General features: G+C 58.8%; 1 protein-coding gene across 1 annotated transcript in view; it reads right to left on the bottom strand.

Annotated features, from left to right (window-relative positions):
- LOC102571105 (calcium/calmodulin-dependent protein kinase type IV) overlaps positions 1–3,190 on the bottom strand; it is a 32,523-nt gene extending 29,333 nt beyond the window's left edge. The window contains exons 1-2 of the mRNA XM_006267836.4: positions 1,796–3,190; positions 988–1,114 (exon numbers count right to left, since the gene is read on the bottom strand). Of these exons, the coding sequence (XP_006267898.3) occupies positions 988–1,085 (98 nt within the window). The 5' untranslated portion in view covers positions 1,086–1,114; positions 1,796–3,190. The remainder of the gene's footprint in view (positions 1–987; positions 1,115–1,795) is intronic.
- Between the last annotated feature and the right edge of the window lie 24,502 nt (positions 3,191–27,692).

The following is a 27,692-nucleotide window of genomic DNA, read 5'->3' on the forward strand; positions in this document are numbered from 1 at the left end:
CAAGTGGCGCTGATTAGACGACCACGGCCCGAGACCCCTGTGCAGAGCATCCCATCCCACGTGCCCCACACGGGCTACAGACCTGAATGCAGCCCCCTCTACGCTGCGTGCATGGCCCGGCTGGGAGCGGGGCCCTAAACGCTGCTCTTATGCAGTGGGCACGGGATCCCTCGATCCGTCTCAGCCCCGGTCCCTGCTGTCCCGGTGACCTCCCAGCCTGGATTGGTACAGGTTGCATTCAAAGGTGCCGGACACCTGCCCCTCCTGCTGGCTTTTATCGTGGGTGCTCTGAGCGGCTGCAGGATGAGGCTCGAGTTGTCCGATGTGGACAAGTGTTAGGATCCGGGGTGATGCCTGCCCTGACATGAACCAGCCACATCCAGGGGTGCTTGCTGTGCTGATAGACGGGCTATCACAAGGACCTGGACTGCCGGCCCTGTGCCCGCACCCCCTGGCAGCCCCAGGGGACGTGGGGGGAGCAGTGACTTCTCCAGTAATGCGGAGCAAACACAACTCGCAAGCTCCTGTCCCGCTCCAGGTGGGTGGGGAAGAGCCCTTCACTACTCACTGCATCCCGGGAAGTTTGTTTCTCGGCATGCCTCAGCCAGGTCGACACGACTTAGGCTCGGCCCGGGGTTGGCACAGATCCCGGCGCCAGGCAGGAGCTATACCAGCCTGCAGTGAACAGGCTTGCAATGCATCCAGCAGCCCCTTCATCACCCCCTCCACCACCTCCCAGACATCTTGGCGACTGAGCCCAGGATTATAACAGTGACAGGGTGTCCGCGCCCTGCCCCACATCATCGATCGCTCCCCGGCCTCCGGAAGAACGCGCCGGTGGCGGCTCCCAGAGGGATCCTCACCTTACGCCCGCACGTGCCACGCACTTGACCTGACTTCGAGAGGCCTCTTAACCCACCGCAAGCCCAAAGCAACCACCCAGCCCGGCCCAGGCTGCTGATCCCACCCCGCTACCTCTGACATTACCTGCCCAGCTCCGGGCCCATGGTGTAGAAATCCTCCAGGGCCGTGTCGCGATGGGACCCGTCGATCCAGTACTCGGCTCCGGGCTCGGAGGTCGGCATTTCGGAGGCTGCCGGAAGGACTCTATTCCCTACCAGAGGTTGGAAAGAGCAGGCTGAAGTATTGCCCCGGCTCTCCCTGAAGGCACTCGGGCTTCAGGGAATGTCACATGCAAAAAAATGCAAGTATTACTGGGGGGGACTAAATGGCAAGCTCAGCTCTGCGGGCACGATGTGAACTCTGCTCACAACAGGCTCGGTACCCCTCTCCCCCCGCCTGTCTCTCATGCTACCACCTCGCTCCCCCACCCCCCTTTTTGGTGCCCCCTTCCCAATCCCTTGCAAAGCTGCACCTCACTTAGACCTGCCCAGGCTTCAGGAAGAAGCAAGTGCCCACATGCCCACCTGCCCCCCGGTCCATGTGCCTATCCCTGCCTGTGGAGACTCGCCCCCAGTCCATGCACCTATATGGAGACTCGCCCCCGGTCCATGCACAAATATGGAGACTCACCCCCGGTCCATGCACATATCCCTGCCCATGGAGACTCGCCCCCGGTCCATGCACCTATAGGGAGACTCGCCCCCAGTCCATGCGCCTATATGGAGACTCGCCCCCGGTCCATGCACCTATCCCTGCCCATGGAGAGTTGCCCCTCCAGGGAATCGGGCTCTGGATTGCTATGCTCAGCCTCCCGCAGGCTCCCGTCCTCGGGGGGTAGCTTGCTGCCTGTGGCTACCTGCCACCGGGTTCCCAATCGCCCCCGTTTCCTTACCTTAGAGAGGGACGAGCTGCATGCCGTCGCCACGAATCCTCCCCGCGGTCCTGCCCCTGCTCAGCGCCCGCTTGCTGAAGTCCCACGCATCCAGGGTGATGCAGAAACCAAAATACACCCCCGTGACCCTCCCTGCCGAGCTGGCTCCCGGCCCTGGCTCTCAAGGCCCACATTGCAAGCTGCCCCAGGCCATCCAAGCCATCCCGGGCAGGCGGTCTCGAAGGATGCTCCAATTCAGCTGCAGCTGGTGGCTCGCGGTGCAGCCTCCGAAGCCCAGGAGATGCCCAGGCCACCTGAGGCCAGGCTTGCTGAGAGCGAGCGCCAGCCTCAGTCTGAGCCGTCCGGCATCGCCATCAGTCGCCGGCGCGTGGCTGGCGCTCCGGCTGTGTCATTATTGTGGGGCCCAGGCAAGACACAACACCACGCCCGGCCGCCGCAGTCTACAAGTGACCTTCCCCAGCCCCTCCTTCCCTCGCCGGCTTTCCAGTGCCGCCCCATGGCTGTCTGCCGCTATGGCAAGGAGAAACCCAACACCCCCGGCACACCGCAGCCTGCTCCTTGAACAACCGGGGTTATAGCGGGGTCCCCTCCAAAGCCCCGCTGCCCACCCTGTATTGCAGCGGGCAGCACGGCCCCGCTGCACCGACAGTCCCGGGTGCAGGGGATGAATGATCGAAGCCGGCGGTGCATGAGTAGTGGGGGGCCCTGATCAGCCCCCCACGTATCCCGATCGTGCCCTTCCTTGGCCTGGCCCCAGACGCTGGGATCCGCCCTGGATCTCGCACTCGGGGCTGCACTATCTGGCTCACTGACCTTTGAAAGCCCAGGACACAGCGGGCACTGCCCCAGGGCTCCCCGCCTGGCTCAGGAGGGATCACCCCCTTTTATACGCTCCTAAAAATGAGGTGAAGGGAGATGAAAGCTGGGGCTTGCAATGTGCATGGGGTCCGCTCCGCTATGCAAAGCCCACCCGGTAATGGCTTTGGGGGTGGGAGGGCGGCCTGCTGGGCCTCTGCCCATGGTGACCCATGGTTTCTGGAGCCAGCGATCAACCCATTTTCACTGCTGGAGAAGCGAGGCAGACACGGTTCTTTGGGTAGATGTGATATCTTCTATTAGACCAACTAAATCATTGGAAAAATTGTTCTTTGCAAGCTTTTGGGTACGAGCACCCTCTAATGGGGCCCGTAGAACAGCCATCTTGGGGGCTCGGGGAATGAAGTCCACGTTAAGCCAATTCAGCCATCTCGTCAAAAGGGGGAAGCCCCAAGGAAGGAAGGACCGGCCTGCCTGGGAGAGACAGGCTAGATGGGCTCTCGAAGTCCTCCCCACCTTGCTTTACCCATGCAGGAGGCAGACTGCATGCCCACCTCCGTCACATCCCAGCCCCTTGATGCGGGAGCTGGGCAGGACTCAGCCCCGGTGCCCCACGCTGCGCTGAAACAGGGCATCGTCCCGGCGAGGGCAGCTACGGCCCCCGCCGCTCACGTGGGAGGAAGGGCTGGGCAGTGGTTAGATCCTGGTCCCTCCCGCGGGGTGCTTGAAAGGGGCAGCGTGAGCCGCTCCCCTCGTTCAGAGCCGTTGAGCGGCGCTGCTTCCCTGTGCGGCGGTCGCTCTCTTTGCAATGCGTGATTCAGCAACCCCATGCGCCTGGAAGGGACTGGCAGGGCCTGGTAAACCCCAGACACGAAGCTGGAGCTCGAGCCGTGCGGAAACCTGCTCGGTGGGCTGTAATTTGTGCTCGCAGAAGGACGGTGATTGCATTTAGCAAGGCGGCTCTGTGGCACGGAGCTGGCTTTGCATAAGCAGGCTCTGACTCCTGCCTTTGTCCGTCACCGGATGACAATTCCCACAGTCCCTGGGTGGGGTGAGAAGGGAGGCACCGACAGCAAAGCATGAATGGGTCCAAGCCTAGCAGAAGCCTCAAGTGATGCCCAGGGCTTTAGCCGTGTGCCCTCAGACCCTGATAGACAAATCCCTCCTCCGAGGCATATGGGGCTTTAGGAGAAGTTGGTGCCGGGAAGGGACGGGAGGCCGCTGCAACAGGAATGTCCTCTCTAGCCCCAATGGGACACGGCCCCTTCCCTGTCAGAGCCCGGGGCAGCTCTCCCCTCCGCTGCGAGGTGCACGGCCTCTGCACCGCTCCCCCGACCCCTCTGCACGGGTCTGAGGCGCGGGACGGACCGGGCCCCCGTGGCAGCCCCATAGTCCTCTGTCCCGCGGGGGAACGGGAAGGGAGCGATTTGCGGCGTGTGCTGCTGGAAGGCAGTGGCTCTTCCTCGCTGACCTATTTTATGCTTTCCCAGCTATCTAGGCCAAGCCGCGGCGCTGCTGCCCGCCTGCCGGGGCACGCTCCCCCAGCTCCCCCTCTTCTTGGGAAGGCAGGACGCGGAGGATATTGGGGCTGGGGGGCGTCCCATCCGCTTTGCAGTGTGGAAGGGGCGTCGGTGTTCGCTCGCTGCTCTCGAGGGTTGTGGTTTTGGCCATGCCCTGCGTGCACAATTCCTGGCGCCCATCTGCCTCTAACGGGCGCTGCGTTTGCACGGGATAAAACGCCGCTATGGAAAGAGATGAACAGGGTCTATCCGATCCGGCCGGGGGGTGCATCAGGACGCTCGCCGGGAGCCTTGGGCAGAAGGGGAGCATCAAGGGACCCCTCCCAGGTTTGCTCTCCACCCCTTGCTGCCTGCCCCTTCCCCCAAAGAGGTCCAGCTGCTGGCATCTCTGATCTCAGACAGACGGCAGCTGCTAAGATATTACAACCTGGAGCCATCTGGACCGAGCTGCCGCGGCCAACAGGCTCACTAGACATCCCGCGCTAGTGCCATCTGCCAGGCCTTCGCCGGGCACGGGGGCCGCTGGGGACACAGGTGGAGAGACAGGCTTTCCCAGCCACTTGATCCCCCAGACCCCTGAGTGATGCCGTACGGCCGTCTGCTGTGCTAATGGGCCAGCCCCTCGAGGAGCGACGGCTTCGCACGCCCGAGCTGTGCCTGGAAGCAATTGGGAAAAGGGACTCCTGTGCATCCCAAAGGGGACCATCCCCGTTCGAGCGACTGGTGCCAGTCGGACACAGCTGCTGCCAGGCGTGGGGAAGGTTTTGCAGAGATTCCCTCAAGCTGATCAAAGCCCGGTCAGCGGTGGGGGTTGATGTCCAGTGGGAAATGCCGGACACTGTCCCCCACTGAGCGGTCCCTTGCTTGCGGGTGGTCGGAGCTGCTTCTTGGGTGCCTTGGGAGCAAAACCCATTTTATCTGCAGCACAAGAGCCCCTCCTTTCGCCCCCCGGCATAGCAGGAGCCCTCTGCCGTGACACCCCAACCCACTGCTCCTATGCGAGCATCTTCCCATCAACGCGCGGATTAGGCAGGGAAGTCCCAGGGATGTCCTGCTGCCCCGACTCACCCTGGGGAGGGCCAGCTGCACGGCGGCAGAGTTTCTGATCCCCCTCCCTGCCGCTTGCAACCGGCGCCCAGAAGCTGCAGGAGCAGGGCACTTTGTGATTGCCGTCTCTCAGCCCCAAAAGCCAGATCCACCTCCAGCATCAAGGGATAACGCTCCCTGGAAGTGGATGGGACCAGGCCAAGCAAAGGCAGACTCAACCCAGCTCTCGCAAAGACGCAGGGCAGAGACCCCCCTCTCCTTACTGGAACTCCAGAAAGGCAGAAGAGGACAACAAGGAAGAAATGGCAAACCTCATACGGTGGAGAAGGGCCTGGCATAGACCTTTGCAGGGGCAGGCCCTCTGAGGAGTGAGGGCATGGGAATGGAGATGGGTGCGCGGGGGCACGGATGCAAACGGTGTCATGGGGTTTTTAATGGTTTCGCTGTCCAAGCGTGCTTTGATCTGCCAGGTGAATCACAGGGGCTGCTTGGCGGGGTGTTAGAGGTACGGTTATAGCTATCTATTTATTTCTTTATAGAGAGAGAAATAAAGATTTTTGCAAAAAATAAAATTAAAAAATGGAGCAGCCACAGCTCCCGTGGGGCGAAATCGGTATTGCCCACTGAAAGCCGCAAAGCTGCATGACGCCTCGCTGGGTCACTGGGGGTGGCTGGCGAGGGTGTGCGCCCATGGGCACACGGCTCCGGGCAGCAGAGACCGTGCCCCTGCTCTGCAATGCCAGAGATCCCGGCTCCCGAGAGGCACAAGCCCACTCCTGGGTGGACAGAAACCCCTCTGCACGTCTGCAGGGCTGGGCTCAGGCCCACGGCGTGATACACCTTTGCACGCCCCTCGCCTGCATCCTGCTTTGGCCTCGGGAGAGACGTGGAGCTGGAACAGCGCTCGCTCGGTCCCGCCTAGTCTCGCTGGCCAAGACCGCAGGAGCTGGGATCAGAAACCCAGGCGTCCTGGCATCTAGCCTTCCGCCACGGGGTGACCACTAGACCACACTCCCCTCCCAGAGCCGGGGAGACAACCCAGGAGTCCCAGCCATTCAGGCCACTGCCATCCCGGCGGCTGGCCTCAGGGTGGCGGTGTTGCCCTCCGGATGAGCCGCGCCGCGGGGCTCCAGGACCAGGGGGCTCGGTGCAGGACCGGGGGGCTGCAGCCTGGGTAGCGGGGGCTGAAGGGGACCAGCGGGGAGGAGGTGGGCATCCGTGCGGAGCTCCATGCTCCAGCGACACAAGCTCCATCCCCGGGCCGCGATGTGGAGTAGGGACCGGCACCCTTTCCGCAGGGGTTGTTGCAAAGCAGGGGGTCGCTGCAACGTCTCTGGGGTGCATCCCCGGCCGATGGAGAGCATCACCTCTGCGGTGCCCGGAGCAGAACAGGTCAGCGACTTACATAGAGTTTCGATTACGGTTTGTCCGGGCTGGTTTGGGCAGGGCTGACCCTGCCTCAAGCAGGGGGTGGACTAGATGTGACCTCCGGAGGTCCCAACCAGCCCCACTTTTAACTACTCAGCTAAATGCTGAGTATTGTAACTGGCCACTGCGGTCCCCCGACCTTCCCCGTGTCGTGGGGCTAAGAGTTCGGGCAATGGGTTTGTCGGGGCTGGTTTGCACGGGGCTGATCCTGCCTCCGGCAGGGGATGGGCTGGATGTGCCCTGTGCCAACCTGGCTCCTATGCAGTCCCCCTGGGCGCAGCGCTGGCAGCCCTATGAGCCAGCCTCCCCCTCCAGATGACATCTCCTCCGCAGGCACGCTGTTTAGGCCGGGCTCGTAAAACCGCAGACCCCACGGCCTTCATCAAAGCCTCGCGTCCCGGGATCCAGACATCTCACGGGCGGAGGGACCTGTCCCCATCGCGGCCCTAACGAGCAGGACAAGATGCGCCTTCCCCGCCGGCTCCCGCGCGCTGCCAGCCAGCCAGGAATTCAGACAGGAGATCTCTCTTGTACGTACAAGGCGAGGAAATTAATGCTGGGCTGAGAACACGTCTCCAGGTCATGCCACGCACCAGGCCCCTGTGATAGGAGCTCTGATAGCACATATGCAAGACGCGTGCGGCGGGGATTGCAATAACACGCTCCATTTCTCTCTGCTTGTTAGCGAGGAAGCTGGGAATTCGGTGCGGCTTTCAGAGCCTGCCTCCGATTGCCGGCAGCCGCTCGGACAGGGCGCGCGTGGTGGGCGCCGCAGCTGAGCAACACGTGCTGGCCCGGGGCTGCGGGGAAGGAGAGGACATCACTCCTGCCCCGGAGGACAGGCCCGTCCTGCTGCCACACGATGGCCAGAGCCTGATTCCTACAGGCATCGAGGTGAGAGATGCCGAGTGCAAGAGGGAAGAGCAAAGCTGCGATCGAGACTCGTCGTTGGTCTCGACGCTCAGGCCCTAGGGCGGGGAGCGTGGCACAAGGGCCAGGGCAGGACAGAACAGGATTAGCCCCCGTTCTGTGTCCTCCTGGGCCTCGACGCTCGTCAGCGCGTGGCCCCAAGCGGGTGCTCCCAGGAGCGTGGGCCCCTGGGGACCAGCTTTTGCTAATGGGAGGATCTGCCAGGGGCTGAGCCATCATCAGCCAGGCTCTTCCAGAACTACAGACAGCGAGGGTGGAAGGGACCTCGGGAGATCACGTCTAGGCCGAGCAGGACCAGCCCCAACTCCATCATCCCAGCCAAGGCTTTGTCTAGCGGGGTCTTAAAAACCTCCAAGGATGGAGAGTCCACCCCCTCTCTGGGTAACCTGTCCCAGCGCTTCACCACCCTCCTCGTGAGAAAGTTTCTCCTAATATCCAACCTAAACCTCCCTTGCTGCAACTTGAGCCCATTGCTCCTTCTGTCGTCTGCCCCCACTGAGACCAGCCCAGCTCCATCCTCTTTGCAGCCCCCCTGCAGGGAGCTGAAGGCTCCCCCTTTTCAATCCCCCTCGGTCTCCTCTTCTGCAGACTATATAAGTGCACTTCCCTCAGCCTCTCCCCATCAGTCCTGTGCCCCAACCCATGACCCATTTTCATTGCCCCCTGCTAGACTGTCTCCAGCTGCCCCCATCCTTTCTGTAGTGGGGCCCACAGCTGGACACAGGATCCAGATGTGGCCTCCCCAGTGCTGAACAGAGGGGAAGAGTCGATGGGCTGGCAACACTCCTAATAATGCAGCCCAGTAAGTACCCCAATGGTGGTTTATAATGCAGGGGGTTTGGAAAGAGCCAGCTGGGGGTTTCCCATGTTCTGCGCTTGGGCCATTGGGGGCCGGGGCTCGCGGGTTCCAGGTTGTCCTGCACGCGTGTGAAGGTTTAATGCTCATTTTCCAATGCAATGCAGAGACATTCCCATCCCATCCCACGGCTCCAGGAGCTGAGGCTTGGGGAACAGGAGCGAGCATCAAGAGCATCCCCTCAGCTGGCAACACCTGGATCCGACACGAGACTGAAGCGGGCTTCACTCTCGGCCAGAGCAGAGCTGGAGGAGAAGAAAGCATGTGAAGTAGGTAGTGTCTTTCTGCGGCAAAAAAGGGATTGCCCTCAGCTGTAAAGTGCAGCAATAGATCAGGTGGAGAGATGCGCTGGGAGACAGACGTCTGGACGGACAGACAGACAGCTTCCCCACAGCTCTGGAAGAGGGCGTATGTCAGACCCCCATTTACAAACCTCTCGTCCTCGCGCAGGAATTGCACAGATTTAATTAGATCAGTTTGGAAACTGGATTTAAGTTTAGACATCAATAAAGGTCTTGGCTTCAGTTAAATGGATGAAGGGAGCCCTTAAGCTGATTTAAGAGCATCCGCACAAAGGGCCCACATTGATTTAGTTAAATCGGTGCAATATTTCATGGGCAGACAAGGCAGAAGGCACCCGGGGCTCTGCCGTGCACTCTGTGTGGGCCTCCACATCAGTGCAAAGCAGATCTAGGAGTCTCCTGGCTTGGAGGAGCAGCATCGTGGGCCCACGGCGTGCTGGTCGGCGCAGCAGGGCTCGGGACGTGAAGCCAGGCCGACTGGCAGAGAGACCCCATTGCCACGCTGGTCTGCATCCGCGTGCAGGGACCTCAGTGCAAGCGGCCAGCCCTGTTCTGAGCCCACGCAAGCTCCAAAGGGGCTCGACTAAGACCCAAGATGCCCCGCCGGCCGTTTAGACTGTCAAAGGGTGCTGGGTGCTCAGGTCCCAGCCTTACGTCTGGTCTGCAAACGTAGTTGCCCGGGGCATTAGACCAGCACAAATCCCCGTGGTGGGTGCAACTCACCTGCTATAAATGAATGTCCTTTAACTGGTGCAGCTCACTCATGCCTGTCTCGAATCACAGCCAGTGAGGGGGGAAGGGACCTCAGGGGGCCGCATCTAGCCCAAACCCCTGCTCCAAGCACGACCAGTCCCAACGGCATCACCCCAGCCAGGGCTTTGTCATTAAAAAGCTCCAAGATGGAGACCCACCACCTCTCTAGGTGACCCGTTCCAGTGCTTCGCCACCCTCCAAGTGAGCAACTTTTTCCCAATATCCAACCTCAACTTCCCTTGCTGCAGCTTGAGCCCATTGCTCCTTGTCCTGCCATCTGCCCCCACTGAGAACAGCCCAGCTCCATCCTCTTTGCAACCCCCTGCAGGGAGCTGAAGGCTGCTCTTCAATCCAACCTCAGTCTTTCTTCTGCAGACTAAATAACCCCAATTCCCTCAGCCTCTGCTCAGAAGTCTTGTCCCCCAGCCCCCAAACCATTTCCATAACCCTCCGCTGCGCTATCTCTAAGTTGCCCACGTCCTTTCTATAACGGGGGTCCCAAAACTGGACGCAGGACTCCAGATGTGGCCTCCCCAGTGCAGAATAGAGGGGATCTGGTGGCAACCCTCCAGGATGCCATTAGCCTTCTTGGCAAGCAGGGCACACTGCTGGCTCCTATTCACGGTGACCCCCAGGGCCCGTTGCTTAGCCAGTCGGTCCCAACCCTGCAGCGGTGCGTGGGATTCCTCCATCCAAAGTGCAGGCTTTGGCACTGAACCGGAAAGAAAACCAGCCCTACTGGGATATGGCACCTCTGGACGGGTAGCATGGCATCCATGCTCTAATTAGCATTCATCGTTGTGTAGAGGAAGCCTAAAGCTGGGATTTGTAAAGGGCTCAGTTACCCGCACCCCACCCTGAGGGCTTAGAGAGGGGCTCAGGAGCCTAATCTTATCAGGGCCTTTGGGCTCCTGGCATATAAAGATCGAGCGCTATTGCTGCGAGATGGCTGTGCTGGGCAATTTGGAGGCCTTGTGGAAAGCTCTCTGGACAAACTGGGGGATTAATCATGGGAACTAATTACGGAGGGTCATGGGGGATTCTCCATCGCAGCAAAGCCGCCGGCCCACCCCGCGGCGAGGCCCTATCTGGATTCACACTGGCCTGAACGTCTCGGGCTTGCGTTATCCAGGAGATCAGACTAGGTGGGCTGCAAGGGACCGGGCTGGGAGTTGCAAGGAGGGGGCTTCTCCTTGGGTCCCAGGTCACCGGTGGCTTTGTAGAAGGACACGAGAAAGCCCGGCACAAGGTGCTGCAGACTGGGATGCGGCGCGCCAGTTCGGCCCTTCAGATCCCTATTGTGCCCACCTAATCAGCTGTTGGGATGGAAAGCCCCGCTCTGAAAGGCTTTGACAAGCAGGGCTCCTTGCCATGAAATGTTCTCATTGTCACGGGCTTCCTAAGTATTTATTAGAATATTTTATCATATCTGAGAGCGGCAAACTCAGGCCCGCTTGATCTCGTCTCGCCGCAACTCGCCGTTGAAAGGAATATTCTTAAAGGGAGTGACCCGATAACTGAATAAATTGACTCTGCCTCAATTTATACAAATCCTGCCTGTGCTCTATTATGTTGCGGAGATAAGGATGGATTGGAGGAGCTCGGTTTGCATAATTATTATTTATCGCCTCATCTAGAACAAGCCCAATCCCCCTGTTTATCCGCAGCCCCCAAAAAAAGGAAAAAAAGAACGGTAGGTTATATTTGACGAGAAGGGGCGCCGGGGCCTTTGTAAATATGGTAATACGGTCCCTATCAATAGGTTTGCCAGTCTGCTAATGATTGTCTGGCGACTGCTCGCAGAAAGAAGAATTGCTTACCGCCTGTTTGTACACAACGCGCCACATTGTCCTATTCAATACCTGCGCCTTCCCCCCTGGGAAACAAAATTGGAGGCTTGATAGCTTCATTCCCCTGCGGATGGAGGGGGTGCTAGGTCGACTCTGGATTGCAGGCGGGGAAGATGAACGACGATGCCGTCGCGCTCCTGATACCATCCGGACGCCCTCACTTTGCACCTTTGCTTGCTCGGGTATGTCACGGGTGGGACCAGGATCCGGCCCGGCCAACCTGCCATGCAGGGGCTGCGATAATGGGTTATTATAAGCTAATTGGGGGAGCGCCCAAGGGTCCTGCCAGCCTGGCTCTACTACACCTCTGCGGTTTTGGGGGTCCTGATTTAGTCTTCGAAAACCCAGGTATAAATCGGAAGAGCAACAACGTCACATCCGAGTGATGGGGGGCAGGCCTCTGCATCGGGGAGCCCTTCAGCGCGTGCTTAGCTTAGGCACATGGGCAGCTCCCATTTAATTGGCAAGGATGGGTCTGCTTCCTCCTGCGCCTCCTCCAGGGCTCTGTTGATTGTCTAGGCTGAGCCAATCAATAATAATGATAGGGGGTTTCACCCGCGCTGAATTACAAATAGCCCCTTTGCAAATAGCTCCTGTTGATTGCATCGTGTCATTTGTTAATTGGCAAACGAGTTCTTCGGGATGGATCCTCCGTCGGTGGGAACGGGTGTAACGTGCGCTGTTCCGGGCTCGAAACCGAATGGCCGTGCGTACACACGTGCACGTCCCCCCCGGACGTGCCGCCCGAAGCTCAGGGGGGGAGATCGGGCTCCAGAGACTCGTTCAACACCGATTCTGGGGAAAGGCCCATTACGGATCCATCCCGGGATCCAGCTGCCTGCAATCCCCCCAGGGGGAAAATGAACTAACGTCCTTGGAAGGGGCCGACGCAAACACCTGCCTCCAGGTGCAGGGACCGGCTCGGGGAAGGGCGGGCACTCCTGTAGGGTCAGGAGATCCCGATTCAGCCCCCACCTCTGCCACAGACACCCGGCGTGGCCCTGGGCATGTCGCTTGATCTGCGTGGGGCCGATTTCCGCACCTTTAAAACTGATTGAGAGGATGCAGGCTGTGAGGAGCTCTGCACGACGACAATCAAAGCCACGTGAGCGTCTCGAGCAGATCTGGCCGTGCGTTCACCAGGAGACCAGGGCTCCGAGCCGTGGATGAGGTTGGGGACAACACCCTCCATCCAGGCGTAGCCCAAACGCGGGATGTGATAGAGGGTGAAATGGTCAAAAAGCCAGATTCTCATTTTCAGAAGTGACTCAGGCACTTCAGAGGCCACCTGGGCAAATAACGGATGTTTCAGTTCAGTGACCAAGTGGAGAAATCAAGGGGAAAATAGCCAGCGAAGTGGAACCGAAGCTGAAATTGTTTTGAAATTTTCAACTTCATAAAAGAAAAAAAAGCTGCAAAAATTCACCCTGGCAACCCAGGATGTGTCTCTTCTTCTTTTTCTTCCTCACCCCCCACCACTTTGTTTCACTTCGGGATTATTTAACCCCCTTCCTAAAACCTTTTCTTTCCTTTTTTTTTAATTTAGATCAATTTTAAACTCAAGACTGCCATCGAGGAAAACTGACAAATGTCACCTTTGGAAAGGTCAGAACAAAAAGCTTTCTGGCATTTCTGAAGCAAAAAGTTGCCGGGTGCCAGCACGGAGCCAGGCGTTCGCGGGGCTTCGAGGCGCTGCCTTCGCAACTTCTTTCTCAGCCAACAACGCTTTGCTGCGTCAAACCCAATTTTGTGACTACTTTCGGTGCTTTTGAAATGCAGGTTTGAAGCAAATTTACTAAAATGTAGTAGCTGACCCCCACGTTCTTTCCAAAACTAGGGCTGAGGCATATAAATCACTTAGGCTGCCTTGCAAATAGAATCACAGAATCATAGAAATGAGGGTGGACGGGAGCTCAGGGGGTCGCATCCAGTCCAACCCCTGCTCCAAGCAGGACCAGCCCCAACTGCATCATCCCAGCCAAGGCTTTGTCTACCCGGGTCCTAAACATCTCCAAGGATGGAGACTGCACCACCGCTCTGGGGAGCCTGGTCCAGTGCTTCACCACCCTCCTAGGGACAGAGTTTTTCCTGATATCCAACCTCAACCTCCCTTGCTGCAGCTTGAGCCCATTGCTCCTTCTGTCATCTGCACCACTGAGAACAGCCCAGTCCATCCTCTGTGCAGCCCCCCTGCAGGGAGGTGAAGGCTGCTCTTCAATCCCCTCGGTCTTCTCTTCTGCAGACTCAATCAGCCCATTTCCCTCAACCTCCTATACGATATCTCCCAGCCCCCAACCATTTTCATTGCCCTCCGCTGGACTCTCTCCAAGGTGTCCACATCCTTTCTGCAGTGAGCAGTAATGAGGGGGATGGGAACCATTGAGGCAGGATACTTAACATGAGGTCCGGCCCACAGGTTTAGTGCGGGGGTCCTCACGTGGGGCGGCATGACCCCTTGGGAAGGCCCCAAATGGGGTCTGTGATTCACAGCTTCCCTGTCGATCCTCTATGGCTGAGAAGGGCAGTGAAGGCTAGATGGAGGCAGGTCTCCAGATGTGTGGTTAACTACGGAGAAGGGGTTGTGAGGTGGAAAAGAGCCTCCATCCTCTGGTGGAGATGATCCTGCTCTTGACCTCAACTGTAATGACTGGGTCTTCCTGGTGTAAATCATCTTCGTGACGGTGCAATCATCTTCATGATGGCCACATATGCCGGGGAGGGTGCCCAGGGTCAAGAGCAACGGTGATTAGGATATTGAAGCCAACACGTCCTGAAGGACAGGGGGGTCCCCCTGGTTTCCAGGCAGCAGGGGGGTGCTTTGGAGGCGGTGGCCATCCCAACTAAGGGCAGGCCAGGCCTTCAGGCTTGCTGGAGATGATGGTTAGCTCAAGGAGGCCCTCAGACTGGTTGAAGACCTGGGGCGCTTGTACACGCCACGAGGGCAGCTCTGGGGGACCATGTCCTTTATCGGCCTCCTCTAAGGAAGGAACCGCTCCTTGGGCCGCCATCTCCCACAGGACACCTCCATAGCCACACTGGCCATACCCGCCACCGCAGCCCGGACAGGAGCCCAGCCACCCCTCCGCCACGGACTCCACGACACGCAGAAGGGAGACAGATGCCATCGAGCTGGACTGCCCAGTCTGGACTCCAAACCCCACGAGAGGCACCAGCACGCCGGGCGCCATCCCTACGGAGGGATGAAAACATGAAAATTAATACATCCAGCTAAATTTCCCCCCGGCAGCCTCGCCGCCCCCCCTGCCCACCTGACGCATCGCTCCGTTAATTGAATGGTATGAAGCAAGCGAGGTCAGAGCTCGCTTCATCCAGACAAGGACACAGAAGCGCAGAGCCCCGTCTGACAGCGAGACGGGGCTGCCTACACGCCGACGTTTAGCATTCCTGCCATGAACTGCTCATTAAAAACCTAAAAGACGGCTTAAGCATCCCATTAGAGACTCGGGCGTTCTGTAGTTTCTTCCCTTCCAGATATGTTTGTGCGGTTCGAGACCAGCGTGCGGCGAGAGCGGAGATCACAGCCACATGTCTGGAAGGAAAAGGGGGAAATCTGCATTTCTGGCATGGCCAGCTGCAGGGCCAAAGGCTTTTACGTCACCCCCTTGGCAAGCGGGTTGGGGCTGTTGCAGGCAGAGACCTCCTTCAGGCGGGGGAAGAGGGAGGCAAGGAGGAGCGCTTCGGTCCTGGAGGTGACTGTTGTTCCAGCAGCACCTGCACAAGTCCAGCGATGGGGACCGAAATGCAATTCAGAGCCGGCTTTGGGAAAGTTAAAGGCATCGAGGCTACGAGGCCAAAGCTGCTTGGATCGAGGCACCTTGTTCTCCGCAGGCCTGGGGGGATCAGGACGGTCGCGCCTGGAAGTCCACGCCGGGATCAGGCCCCGTATCCCTCCCTCCTGGAGAGGCGGCTGCAGAGCCATGCGAGGGGAGACACGTTTTGCTCCGGAGAGGTCACGCTGACTAAACTGGGTGTCCGCAGGCTGGGCTGGAGACGGAGAATCAGAAAGTCATGTGTTTGGGGCCTTAAATGCAGGGCTGCCCACTATCCACTGCCTTGCCCCCGACCCCCAGCACGTGGTAACTGCAAAGTCTGCCGCTGTAGAAACTGAGGGATGGAGGTAAAATGCTCTTGGGCAAGATACAGCTGCAAGTCAGTGGGCTTGGGACCCCGTGCCTGATGCCCCGTCCACCGCAAGAGCATCCGTGGTGGTGGCGGGATGAAGATGGAGCAGGGCAGGCAGCGATGCCTTTGGCTGGAGGGAGGTTTCCTCAGTGCACTGTGAGCCCGCTGCTCCACGCAAGTCCTTTTTTCGGATGGCCGCAGCGGGTGTTACAGGGGCCTGCCTGGGGGAATCAGGAGGATGGTGGAGCCTTCCTTTTGCAATGCAAACCCCAAACGCCTGGGCGTGAAATGCCATCCCTGGGCTTCATGGTGAGGGTGAGACTTGGGGAACCCCGTGCTCCAGCGCACACCATCCGTGCAAGCAACCCACTGCTTGGGATCCTAAACCCTTTGGGGTCCCTCAGTGAGCAAACCCCCCACAGGTTATACCCTCCCCTGGAGTGAACGAGCTTGGCGCTGCTTCAGTTCATGCCCAGAGAGCACCTGGCACCTGGGCACCAGGGTGCTGCAGCTGGCCCAGCCTGCCAACACCAGCCTTTTGCCCTCTCCTCCCCGGGCGCCTCCCTGCAAGGGCCGCATTTGCAATCGCGGCCTGCTGCTCCCGAGACCCTCCAGCCCAAAGACCAGCCTGGACACGGCAGAAGCCCAGCTCTTCTCAGGAGCAAGCGAGAGCCGCCGGCTGGTGCACTGCTCCCGGAGGGGAACGGGAGCCAGGCCCGCAGAGCCGTCCTGCTAATGGAGGGCCAGGGGATGTATTGACTTCCTGCCAGCGCTGCACTCGCGTGGCGTTTTAGGGCATTCTTGGCCTTTGGGATTGTGCCGGGGCGGGCGGCAGGGGGAGAGTTTGCAGAGTCCTATTTGCAGGGCCCAGACTAACAGCCCATCTGATGTTTGCCTTTGCTCCGGAGAGAGCAGGCATCGATCCCCGGCATCGATCCGCTGGGGCCTGAATGCTGAGTCAATTCCTTCCTCTGCTCTCCCTGGCAGCAGAAACGCTTCCCCGCTGCCCCGGGGCGGAGCGTCCCGGGGCCCCAGGCCGGCATCGACCCCACCTCCAGTTCCCTTGGGTTTCAACCTCATCGCTTCAGGTCCAGAGCCCCGGCACGCGCGCCTGCCTGCAGATCTCAGCCCCGCGGCCCAGGCGTCCGTGGGAACCGGGGGGCATTCGGAGCAGAGCAGGATTCAGTTCTGGTTTCGGACCCCGGATCGGAGAAGGGAATCAACTCGGTCGCCCCAAAGCTGTTTTCCGGGGGGCTGCAGGCACGGGGAGTCTTGCCTGGGTGGGAGCAGAGGAGCAGGGCTGTTGAAGGGCTCTCAATGGGGTGCGTGGTCCGAGGGACCCCCTGGGAGCATAGGCAGGACAGCCCAGACCCCCACCAGCAGGATGGGGGCTCCAGCCCTTGCCACAGGTTCACACGTCATCTCCGGGAGTCCTGCCGAGCCTGCAGCTGGATGCCGGGGTGTTTGCGGATGGTGTTAGCCCGCGGGGACCCCCGGCAGACCCACTTTGGCTTCGGGCTGTGTCCTGTCCTGCCGGGTGGTCCAGCGCTCTCCCTTGGCCCGAGCTGAGGACCTCATTCTCCTCCTCCTTGGGCCCCCGCTGTCCCTCCCCGCATGGCTCACGTTCGGCCAGACTTGCCGGCTGGGCAACCACCGTCCCATTTGCTAGAGGCTTTCCCCACAAGCAGCTCCTGTGCCCGTGGGATCGGCGGTGCACATCCCGGGCAGCTCCAGGGCTGGGCTCGGAGGCAACGAGCAGGGCAAGGGGGGAGCAAAGGTGCCTCGGCTCGAGTCTCAGCTCCGGGAGGGGCATGCGTTCGTGCAGGTGAGGGCACGGCCCGGGGGTTTGCTCCCACCTCTGCCAAGGGCTTCGTGCTTGGGTGAGTCACTTCCTTGGCATGATACGGGCAGGGCAGGGCTTGGGGGCAGGGTCAATGTTTAAGCAGTGCTATCAGCTGGCAAAGCTCCACTAGCTGCAAGGCTGAAGAGTCCCTGGTGCTGAGCCCCCGTCCTCCCAGGGGTCCCAGCACCCGAGTCTGACCCCCTCCCAGTTCTGCACCACTCTACCCACTGACCATTAGATCCACACTGGTGTGAATGGAGCAACCTGATCTCCCCGAGGGGGATCTCACCGCTCGGCCCCGTGGCAGGTGGAGGTGGCAAAGCCCCAGCGTGTTTAGCTTAATCGCGTAGGATTTCTCTTCCTGCAGCACGTTCATCCAGGCTGGTTGGAAATGCTTTAAAGCACCGGGGCCTTCTCGGCTTCTGAGCAAGCAGCTCCAAAGCCTAACGAGCTCAGGGAGAGCGCTTCTGAGATGCAGCCCCAGCTGGTCACTGAGCCCTGTCTCTCCACCGCACGTCTGTCAAGAAGCGCACGGCCGGTGCAAGGTTGGTTATCACGGCTGCGCCCACGAGCCCATCCCAGGACTGTGCCGGGCATCGAATTAATGCAGGCTCAAAAGTGTTGGGACCTACCCCGGAGCCGGGCAAACTGGGCTCTGGGCAGAGCCCAAGGAGGTGGCATCGCAAAGCTACTTTTATCCTCTTCTGATCCTGGATTCGCACCGCCGCTTTCAGAGCCGCCCCAAGGCTGCTCTAAGTGCCCCCGGCAGGAGCAGCCCCGAGGCCTGTTGCGGGAGGCTGGTGGGCATGGCGAATACGTGCAAAGAGCACGACAACAGGCAGCGGCGGTCATCAATGAGCAGGTTCAACGCAATGCCCTCCGTGGCAGTGGCTGGGAATGCCTGTGGGGTTGGGATCTGCTTTCGGTAGCAATTCGTGGCTCTAGACTCACGCCTTGGTGCACCCCCTGCAAGCACTGTGCTGCTCCCGCAGGCCCGTGCTCCCCGGGGCACTGCCAGGGAGCAAGCCCCTGCTCTGGAGGGAGCGCAGCGCTCTGCTCGCTTTGCGCTGCATGGCAAGCAGGGGTCCAAGCAGAGCCACGCGACACCCACCCCCAGCCCCAGCCCGGGGCAGGACCGGGGGGTGCCAGGGGCCCCCTCCCTCCTGGTGCAGCATCGCGGGAATGCACCAGCGTCAGAGCCCTTGAAACAAAGCAGCAGCTCCCCTCCCTTCCTCCTCTCTTTCCTTTCCTTCCTTTCCTTTTTTTTCTTTTCTTCCCCTTTTCTTTTCTTTTCTTTTCTTTTCTTTTCTTTTTTTTTTTTTAACAAGAAATGAGTTGTCTTCCAGCAGATGTGACTAAAGCACTCTGGAAATGTCAGCCACGGCTGGAAAGGGACCCAGATAACATTTAGCTTTAGGTAAGAGAGTAGATTTTCTCTGCACTAATTCATATTTATAAGCTCCCCTGTTCCCAGGGAGAGTGGAGCAGTGATAGCACTTGCTGATTGCTAGTGAGCAGCAGTGGGAATTGTTTTCATATCTGAGATTAAAGAGTGGTTTCGGCTCCCGGCGGCACCTGTGTATTTACGCTGGTCATTCTCAATTCATTCTTATAAGATTAAGACTGGAAATGGGAGATGGTTATAGAGTGCTGAGTCGGAGGGAAGGCTGCTGCGTCCAGGGGGACCGGAGCAAGGGCTGGGGCGGGGGTGCAAGGCAGGAGACAAGCTGAACAATGCGGTCGCAGCAGCGGTGCAGGGATATTATACGCATGTGTCCCCCCCGCCGGGAATCCCCGGCCAGGCGCTGGGTTGGGGTTTGTGTGACGCTCTGCGCAGCGTCACCTCCCGGGCGCGGGACCTGCTCCAGCCCTGCCTGTGCTTGCAAAGGGATGGGGGGAGCTGGGACCTTGCCCCGCTCGCCGATTCAGCCCCCCGCCACCCTTTGCGTGGGTCCACCCATCCCGCCGACCCACGCTGCACCCCGAGCCAGGCATTGCCAACCACAAGCGGGGGTCAAAGGTGCCTTATATTTCAGGGCAGGCCCAAGCAGGGCATCTGGGCTTATTCCTGGCGGGCTGCAGAGCATCCCAGCTGCCTGGACCCATCTCCTCTGGGCTTTTTGACTCCCTTCCGGGTCTGCCCCCCATCCCCGTCCCATCCTCAGGACCTGGCACAGCAAACTCCCCCCACCCCAATGAACCCGTGGTCACACAAGTGCATCCTCCCCTCCCGGGGCAAGGGGCGCCCGGGGCTCTTGTTCCAGCTTCCTCCCCATTGTGCATGTCCGGGTTGTCGGCTGGATCCTGGTGAAGAACTGGAGCCCGTCTAGTCGGAGCGGCCCGGCGACACGTCTGCAGGAGACGGCGGTCAAGGCAGCAGTGTTACTTCTCTGATTATTTTTTAATGCGTCCCGGGTTGGCGTCAGCTGATGCCGAGGAAGGAGCGGGGCCCTTCTCCGCCACACGGCACCCGGCTCCCGGGAACTTTTGTTTTGAAGCCTTCGGTCTTTTTTTTTTTTTCCTTCTGATTATTTGCTGAAACCACGGCTGTGAACAGGCCGAGCCGCTCCAGAGACAGCGTGGATGCCGGGAAAGCAAAAAAAAATCCCGTGGTGGGGATTTGCAGGGCTGGAATTAGAAACGAGGGGGGAAAACTGCAGAAAGCAGGAGAGGAGGGGCGGCGTGGGGCGGAGAGGAAAAAAAGGCCAAAAAAAAAGGAGAAACGCAAGACAATGGCAGAAGCAACCCATGGGGACTTCCTGAGAGGGTTTAGAAATTCAAACTACGCCTTGGAGTCTCAAAGCTGTGTCAGTCACAGCCCCGGGACAGGGATCACTAAGGCTGTGGCCAAACAATACGGGATTGTCTAAAGAAGGTGGGAAATCGGGGGTCTCGGCGGCTCTCACTCACACCAGCGGTTCCGCTAGTCAAGCACGTTCCACATGAATCAACTCTGGACAGAGCCCGGCATAATCCCCTCCCGCCGCGGTGACAGCTCCGCCGAGAGCCCCTGAGTGACGGCCGACACGGGCCTGAGCCCGCAAACCCCGCAGCGCCCGCTTCTCTCGCTCCCGCCGCTCCTCGGCCTCCTCCTCCCTTTCTCTCGCCTGCTTTCTCTTTGCTTCTCTGTCTCTCTCTTTTTTTCTTTCTCTTTTTCTCTCTTTCTTTTTCTCTTTCTTTATCTTTTCTTTCGTTTTTTTCTCTTTCTCTTTTCTTTCTTTCTTTCTTCTTTCTCTTTTTCTCTTGCTTTCTTTTTCTTTTTCTCTTTCTCTTTTTCTTTTCTCTTTCCCTTTTCTTTTTCTCTTTTCTTTCTCTTTTCTATTTTCTTTTCTCTTTCTCTTTTCTTTCTTTTTTCTCTTTTTTTCTTTTACTTTCTCTTTTTGCTTTCTTTCTCTTTTTCTCTTTCTCTTTCACACGACATGTAACACCACAAAGGTATGTGTCACGGGGTGATGTTACGAATGTCATGACCTGGTGCTTTTGGATTGATCGTGATTTGCTTGTCTTTGCTTTGTCTGTTGGACCCAGACCCCGGAGGGGCCGACTTTTTGTACCCCGAACCCCTAAATAAAGTAGCTAAAAAGTCAAAGTCTCTTGCTCGCTCTTTCTTTCTCTTTCTTTTTCTCGCTTTCTTTTGTTCTTTCTTTTTTTTTAAGAACAAAGCTTAACATTTTATTCTGTAAAAATTCTTAACTTCTATAAAAAGTTTATAAAGCAAGTACAATGCACGACTGCAGAAATTCACCTTCCTGCAAAAAAGGTACAAAAGTCATATTCTCTTGTAGAGTTCAACAGTACACGTGAGGCCACAGCCCCAAAACAGCTCAGCTCTCAGTTTTTATTCTGGAAGGCATCAGACACCTGTCACTTCCCTCTCCACCCCCGTTTCAAAAAGGACTTTAAAAAAAATCACACTATAATCCAAAATACACAAACAGCTTCATCTCTGCAAGTCTATTACAAAGAACTTCTTTTTTCCTCTCTTTCTTTCTTTCCCCCCTTAGTAACTTTTTTGTGTGCATGCCTGTGTGTGTGTGTGTGTGTGCGTGGGTGGGTGGGTGGGTGGGCGGGCATGTGTACTTGCACCTCGTGCATGCGCATGTGTGCGTGCATGCATTCAGATGTTGCGCGCTACAAACTCTTGCAAAGGGCCTTAAAATCAACAGATCATTTCTGCCTCCCTCCCTTTGCCAGCCCCTCGTCTCCACTAGTTTTAAAGGCAGGGGCCCTAAACGCCCGTGGGGAACGGCCTGGTCCCTGCTGAACCATTGGTAAGGCACCCCCGGCCGGGCTGGGACATGGGATGTGTGTTGCCAGCAGCCGGAGGGCAGGGGTCTGTGCCCGCGGTGTCGGCTGCACCCAGGGATGGTGCCCTGCTCACACTTGGCGTAGCACACGCTTGGCTGTTCTTGGCATGTGTTTGGCTGCTCCTTGCACATTCGGGGCAGGATTTTGCACACCCCGAGGGGCAGAGGCGAGGGCAGGCCGCTTGCTCGATCACACGCATGTGAGAGATGGGGGCTGCGGGAGCTCCGTCACGGGCCGGCTCCTCCGGGCGTGTATTTCCCGGTGACAGGCACCACCATGCTTAACGCTTATCAAGCACTTTCCATCTCTTTGCAGCTAGGTCCACCCACTCCCCCACCCCACCCCGGGAGGCAGGTAAGTATTACTATCAGTCAGTGACAGAAGCACACAGACCATGCACTTAGCAGGTTGCAGAGCTAATAAACCTGTAGCCACGGCCTATTGCAAATAGGACGCTGTTTGACATGTGGCTCTTATATCAACAGACATGCGGTGCCACCATAGCCCGGCCCGGATTTTCTTATCAATCACACCCGCGCCAGCCTCTCTGGCGATCATGGCGTGACATCGGGCCTCCCCTTTGGAGACGGTTTGTGCTAAAGCGCCGTACAGAATGGCAGGGGTGTAAAAAAGGCTGAACGCAGAAGGAGTACATTTGCAGGTGCTGGTCCTGACAAGCCTTTGGATCTGAGCGTGACCCGTGGTGTCATCCTTCAGGCTGGATCAGCCATGGCTTTGGCGGGGGGCAGGAGTCAGGACTCCTGGGCTCTGCAACAGAACTGCTGCGAGGCCTTGGTAAAGTCTCTCGACCTCAGCTCTGCTCCCCGTGACGCGAAGGGAATGGCGCTTTGCCGTGGGGAGGGACGGGGGGCATGGGGCTCCATGGGCAATGTCTGGGGGGGAGAATGCAGGGCGAAAAAAAGTGCTGCGCCGACTCTACCGGTCTCCCACAGCCCCGGGGGCAGCTCCTGGTTCCCGTTGCTGGAGGACTCTGGTTTTATTTCAGCCCCACGTGAAGTAAAGGCTTCGCTATCCCTAAGAAGAAACACAGACGCTGACTGCCAAGCAGGGGCAGGCAGCAGGAGCTGCCACCCACACCCCTGCAGCACCCTGCGCTGGGCGGGCGTCAGGAGCAAGGGTTGAACCCACAGCCTCGGAGCCTCCCGGGACAAGAGTGCAGTGCTGGAGAGAGACCGCGGATAACGCCAAGCAGGAACCATCATCCTCCGCGGTCCCGCTATGGGCCATTTGGGTCCATCTCCCCTCCCACGGGGCCACCGACCCACGAGAGAGGCACCGAGACCACCGGCCAAGCCCCTATTTGGCACCCAGCAGCCGTCGAGCGCAGCGGGACTGTCCCAACCCTGGTTCCCGTGCCAGGGAAGGGCGATGGGGCAGTGCCAGCGCGGGCAGCACTTGGCCCGTTGGGAAAGCAGGAAGAGTGCCAGGTCGGGCCCTGCCTCTTCGCAGCATTGACGTGGGTGAGAGCAGCCGCGAGGAGCCATTTGCAGTGCATAATAACGACAACTTTATTGAATCCTCCAGCTTATGAATTATACAAGAGCCGCGGCGATGCTCCTATCCCGCTCAGCGGTGAGCGCTGCACACGCAGCCGTGGCTTTTTCGGGGCAATTCCCCCACCATGTGCTTTCAGGGAAGCCGACGGGCCCGGCCCCCCTGCTTTGCTCCAGGACAGAGGCCTGGGGTTGACTGGATGCAAAGGGTGGTGTGCCCAGCCCAGCTGCCCAATGCTGGACCACCCTCAGAAAGTTTCTCCTCATCTCCAACCAACATTTCCCCTGCTGCAGCTTGAGGCCGTTGCTCCCAGTCCCGTCTCCTCCAGCCACAGAGAAAAGCCCATCTCCATCCTCCCTGTCATCACCCTTCGGGTACTGGAAGGCTGTTGTCAAAGCCCGTCTCGGGCTTCTCCTCTCCGGATCGTGTGCACGAAGACGTAAGCCGTGGCAGTGCGAGCAGGCGAGCCTTGCAGTGCGATACAACCCAATGATGCTGGTGTACAAGGTCCCCACCTGCAAAGGTTGTGCCGTGGGCAGGATGCGGAGGGCATGAGACGTGCCCGCGAGAGGACATGCCAGTGAGCGGCAGCACGTGCAAAGCTGCACGTGCACGTGCTCCACGGGATGACGGTGCTCACGCACCAGAAACGGGCCCTTCCACGTGCGGGAGGTTTAACTGGCTGTAACCCTGGTTTCCTGACTGACGAAACCAAGGATCTCCTCCAAGATTCGCAGGCACGAAGACTTCCAGCTGGTAGCATGAGCCCTGGCCCCCAGTGCACGGGGAAGAGGGGTACAGCTGTGCTGGAGCCCACCTTAGCCGTCCCACCGCTAGCACAGAGCCATGCCCCCTCCTGAGAGCCCCAGTTCAGCCGGGGGGTATTCTGGTCGGGGATATACCCATGTAAGCACACTGCTTTGGGGGCCCCCGGAGAGCTGCCAAGAGCAGGATTTGCTACGCACACCCCCGTCGCTGCAATGCCTCTCACAAAGCTACGCTGGGTAGGAAATGCAGACACGCCAGCGAATAGATCCGGGGGCCTGCTCTGCTCCCCCGGCGAGCCACAGGGTTTGGCCTCCTCCCAGTGACGCGGGAGCGTTTCAATCCGCCGGGTCAGCCAACGCAGCGGGTTGGCAGGCCCGGCGGGCTGGTTGCCTTGCCTGGTCTGGATGCCTGAAAGCCACAGCCCTGCTGGCCCCTCTCGCCTTGCTGAGTCTGCTCCCCGCCGGGCGTGCAGATTCCCAGCCAGCGCTCCCAATCTGGCGTCCAGGTTCACACTCCATTAAGAAGAGCTGCTCCTGCCCTCGCCGCAGCGTGGTTTATTTATTTATGTCTGTCCTTCTGCAGCCCATGATGGAGGGAGTGAAAAAATGACAGTAAATGGTCCCAGCTGGGAACTCTCCGGCTGCTTCTGGGAAGCCTGCAGAGCCGGGGCACAGATTTGCTCAGGGCAGCACTTATGCCGGCGTTTTTTCGGGGCAGGGGGCCAGAAAGCCACGCGGGGAGCCCTGCTCTCACCTCTCCCCTGCCTGTGTCAGGAATCGACTCCAGCAAACTTGCTGCCAAGTTTGCCCTTCATGAACCTGAGCTCTGGATCTGAGCCTTATTTGCAGCGGCGTCGATCAGGACTAAATGCCCTGACACCCCTGGGCCAAACCTTGCTGGGCGTTGCTTGGCCTCGCCACCCGGGTCTAATCCAATGTGCCGGCGTGCAAGCGAAACATGTCTTGGGAGAGAATCAGCCCCCGCGCTAAACACGGCGCTGTGCAAAGCAGCGCTCCAAGCTGCAAATACTAATGAATGAAAAGGATTTGCACGTGCGTGTGTGTGCATGCACACTTGTGTGTGTGTCTTGGCATCGGGATAGAAGGCTGCAGGGTCCCCGGGGCGATTTGAAGCGTGCGGTACCTGCCATTGGCCTGCAGGGAGTGCAATGCCCAAGCATTGCAGACCCGGAGGCCAGTTCTTGGGCTCCCATCATCCCTTGCTGTCAGGGCACAATTAGGCAGAGTTTAGGAATTATAGTGGGCAATTTAAATTAATGGCCGTAATAAAGGTGCCCGCACGGTGCGCTCCAATATTGTTTAGAAACCAGCACATCGGCGCAGCGCAGCAGAGGGAGGCCTTGCCGGACCGGCAGCCAAACCTAGCGTGGCTCAGCGTGCCCACCCGGGACCTCTGCACGGGATTGCCGAGGGGGGGCACCGGCCCGGTGCTGGGGGCAATGCAGGAGGGGGAGGCAGCTTTGCTTGCCCTGATCCGCCTTCCCATGTCACGGGTCACTATTGTCCCTGGTCCGGGCTCTTGCCTTGGCGTCTCCTTGGGGCAGGGACCCTCCTGTTGCTCTGAGTTTACACCGCATGGAGCACGGTGCCACTCTGGTCCAAGATGGGCTCAGACTGAGCGCCCATTTATTTTTTACTGTATTTCGTATTCCAGGTCCAATTAGCCAAATCGGTTCCAAATCATATCGACTGAGCAGAACTTAATCGTTCCAAAAATCACATCGCTCGAGCAGGCAGAAACTCAGTCACTCCAAACAACCTGTGCGGTGCTACAACCGCCGAGCATCGTCCGTCCCAGACCCATCGCCCTGGGTGCGGGGGTTATAATAAAAATGGATCTCTCTCTATATACATAAAGTTATCTCTGTCTACACTCCTAGTCCCACACCAAAAAGGAAAAGCCGTAAAGCCGTTACGGTATCTGCAGCCGTGCGCCCGTGCAAAGGCCTGCTGGCCTCCTGAGCCCGTTACCATACACACACCGGTGCCCGCACCAAGTCTGTTGGTCTCTCAGACCTGACACCACAGTCCCCACCCCAGTTACGGGGTGACAAAACTGGGGTCATCGGTCATCCATGCCGTGTCCAGGCCCTGCTGGAGGACTCACCCTGGGACTACGGATGCCCCCAAAACCATTGGCAGGCATCCTACTTGCAAGCCCCAGCTCCGCGGTCTTGGGGTTCGGATGCCTCCAGATACTGCAGGCGAGCATCCTGCATCCCGGGACCTCAGATACTGCCCACACGTGATCGTAGCCCACGGGGGGCGGATGGGGAGGGCTGCCAGGTCTGGTCAAGCCACGCCGGGCTCCTGTAGCAGGGTCTTCTGAGCCCCAGGCCAGGCACTCGGAGCCAGCTCAGCGTCTCCTATGGGCTGGGCTCTGCCCGTCCCCCTAAACCAGTGCGGCGAGGGCTCAAACTGGGCTCTTCCACTGAGCCCACCACCTCTGGAGGAGCTGCCAGGCTCTCCCAGCCAGCTCTGCACGCCCAGGGCGGACGGTGCCCGCAGCCATCGATCGGGGCGGAGTGGCACTTCCACCCACCAAGCAGCGGCTGCTGCTGGAGGCTCTTTCCCCCCATTGATTACAAGGCAGAGCTCTTCTTTAAACAAAAAAAAATCAATGGCAAGCCGTGGCCAGCCATTGCAAGGATGCAATCACGGGCACAGGCTGGCGGCGGGGTGGGGGTCAGGCGATGGTTGCCGTCGTGCATCTGGAAGGACCCAAGTGGGAATTAGCCAGTTCGAATTTTTATTTAAAGACCGCCTTAGTGGTTCAAGTCACTTCCCAAGCCCTCCAGCTAAGGAGCGGATAATTACTTCCCCCCCTGCTCCCGCTCTCCCTCCCTTCCCTTTCTCTCTCCCAAGCAGCTTGTCTTCCTCGTTAGGTAAACGGCTTGTATTATTAATAATCATATTTAGAATAAAAAGTGCTTTTGTCATCGCCAGGTTCTGCTCCTTTCTTGGTTTCCCCTGTTCCGGTTCCACACGCCTGCTCGGGGAGGCAGGAGGTATAAAGGAAACTAATTAAAAATTGCCAGTGTCTTCTGTTGGAGCATTTGGGCGCGTTCAGTGGTGAAAGACAAGCGTCTTGTTGCAAGAAAATCAATTTTACAGTTACAGGAGCAGAATAAATAGAGGTGGTGCATTAACGCGGCGCTACACGCGGCGGCCGGCAGCACGGGCCCGCCCGGCGCCGTGCGCGCCGGAGGCTGGGAGAAGCGAGGGGATCCTCACAAGAATCGGTCGCATGCTCCCCGGGACCTGCGTCGGCCTCCCCATGCTCGCGCCTGACTCTGCAGCTGCTCCGGCCACGTGCGGCTCTGCCGTGCGGTACCCAGCGCGGTCTCTGCTCCCAGGAGCGCCATAGCACAGGCACCGGTTGGCCTCAAGGCATTGAGGTGCCTAAATCCCATTGGCACTGAGGGAAACGGGATGCCAGAACAGCCATTATGCCCCAGGAGGAGTTTCTTTCTTGGAGGGAGGGTGCCCACTGCGCCGGGACCGTCCGCTCTGCAAAAAGGCCACGTTCCCACTCGTGTCGGGAGGGCCGGAGCAAGGGTGAATCCCAGAGATTTCTGCTCGTGGCACGAGGGCAAGAGCAGTGGGAACAGGACTCTTCTGTAACACGGTCCAGTCCTGGATTTCACGGAGGACCCCTCCTGCTCCTGGCCGGCCCCGCTTCCCCGGGAAATTCAGACCCCGGGGCAAAAAAAATCAGGGAGCCTCTATTAAGTGCTATTTCAAGGATTCGTCTAGGAAGGTAACCGGGTCCCTGCCCGCGTGCTGCATCTCTCTCCA

Source organism: Alligator mississippiensis, chromosome 16 (genome assembly GCF_030867095.1).
Source record: "Alligator mississippiensis isolate rAllMis1 chromosome 16, rAllMis1, whole genome shotgun sequence".
Classification (NCBI taxonomy): Eukaryota; Metazoa; Chordata; order Crocodylia; family Alligatoridae; genus Alligator; species Alligator mississippiensis.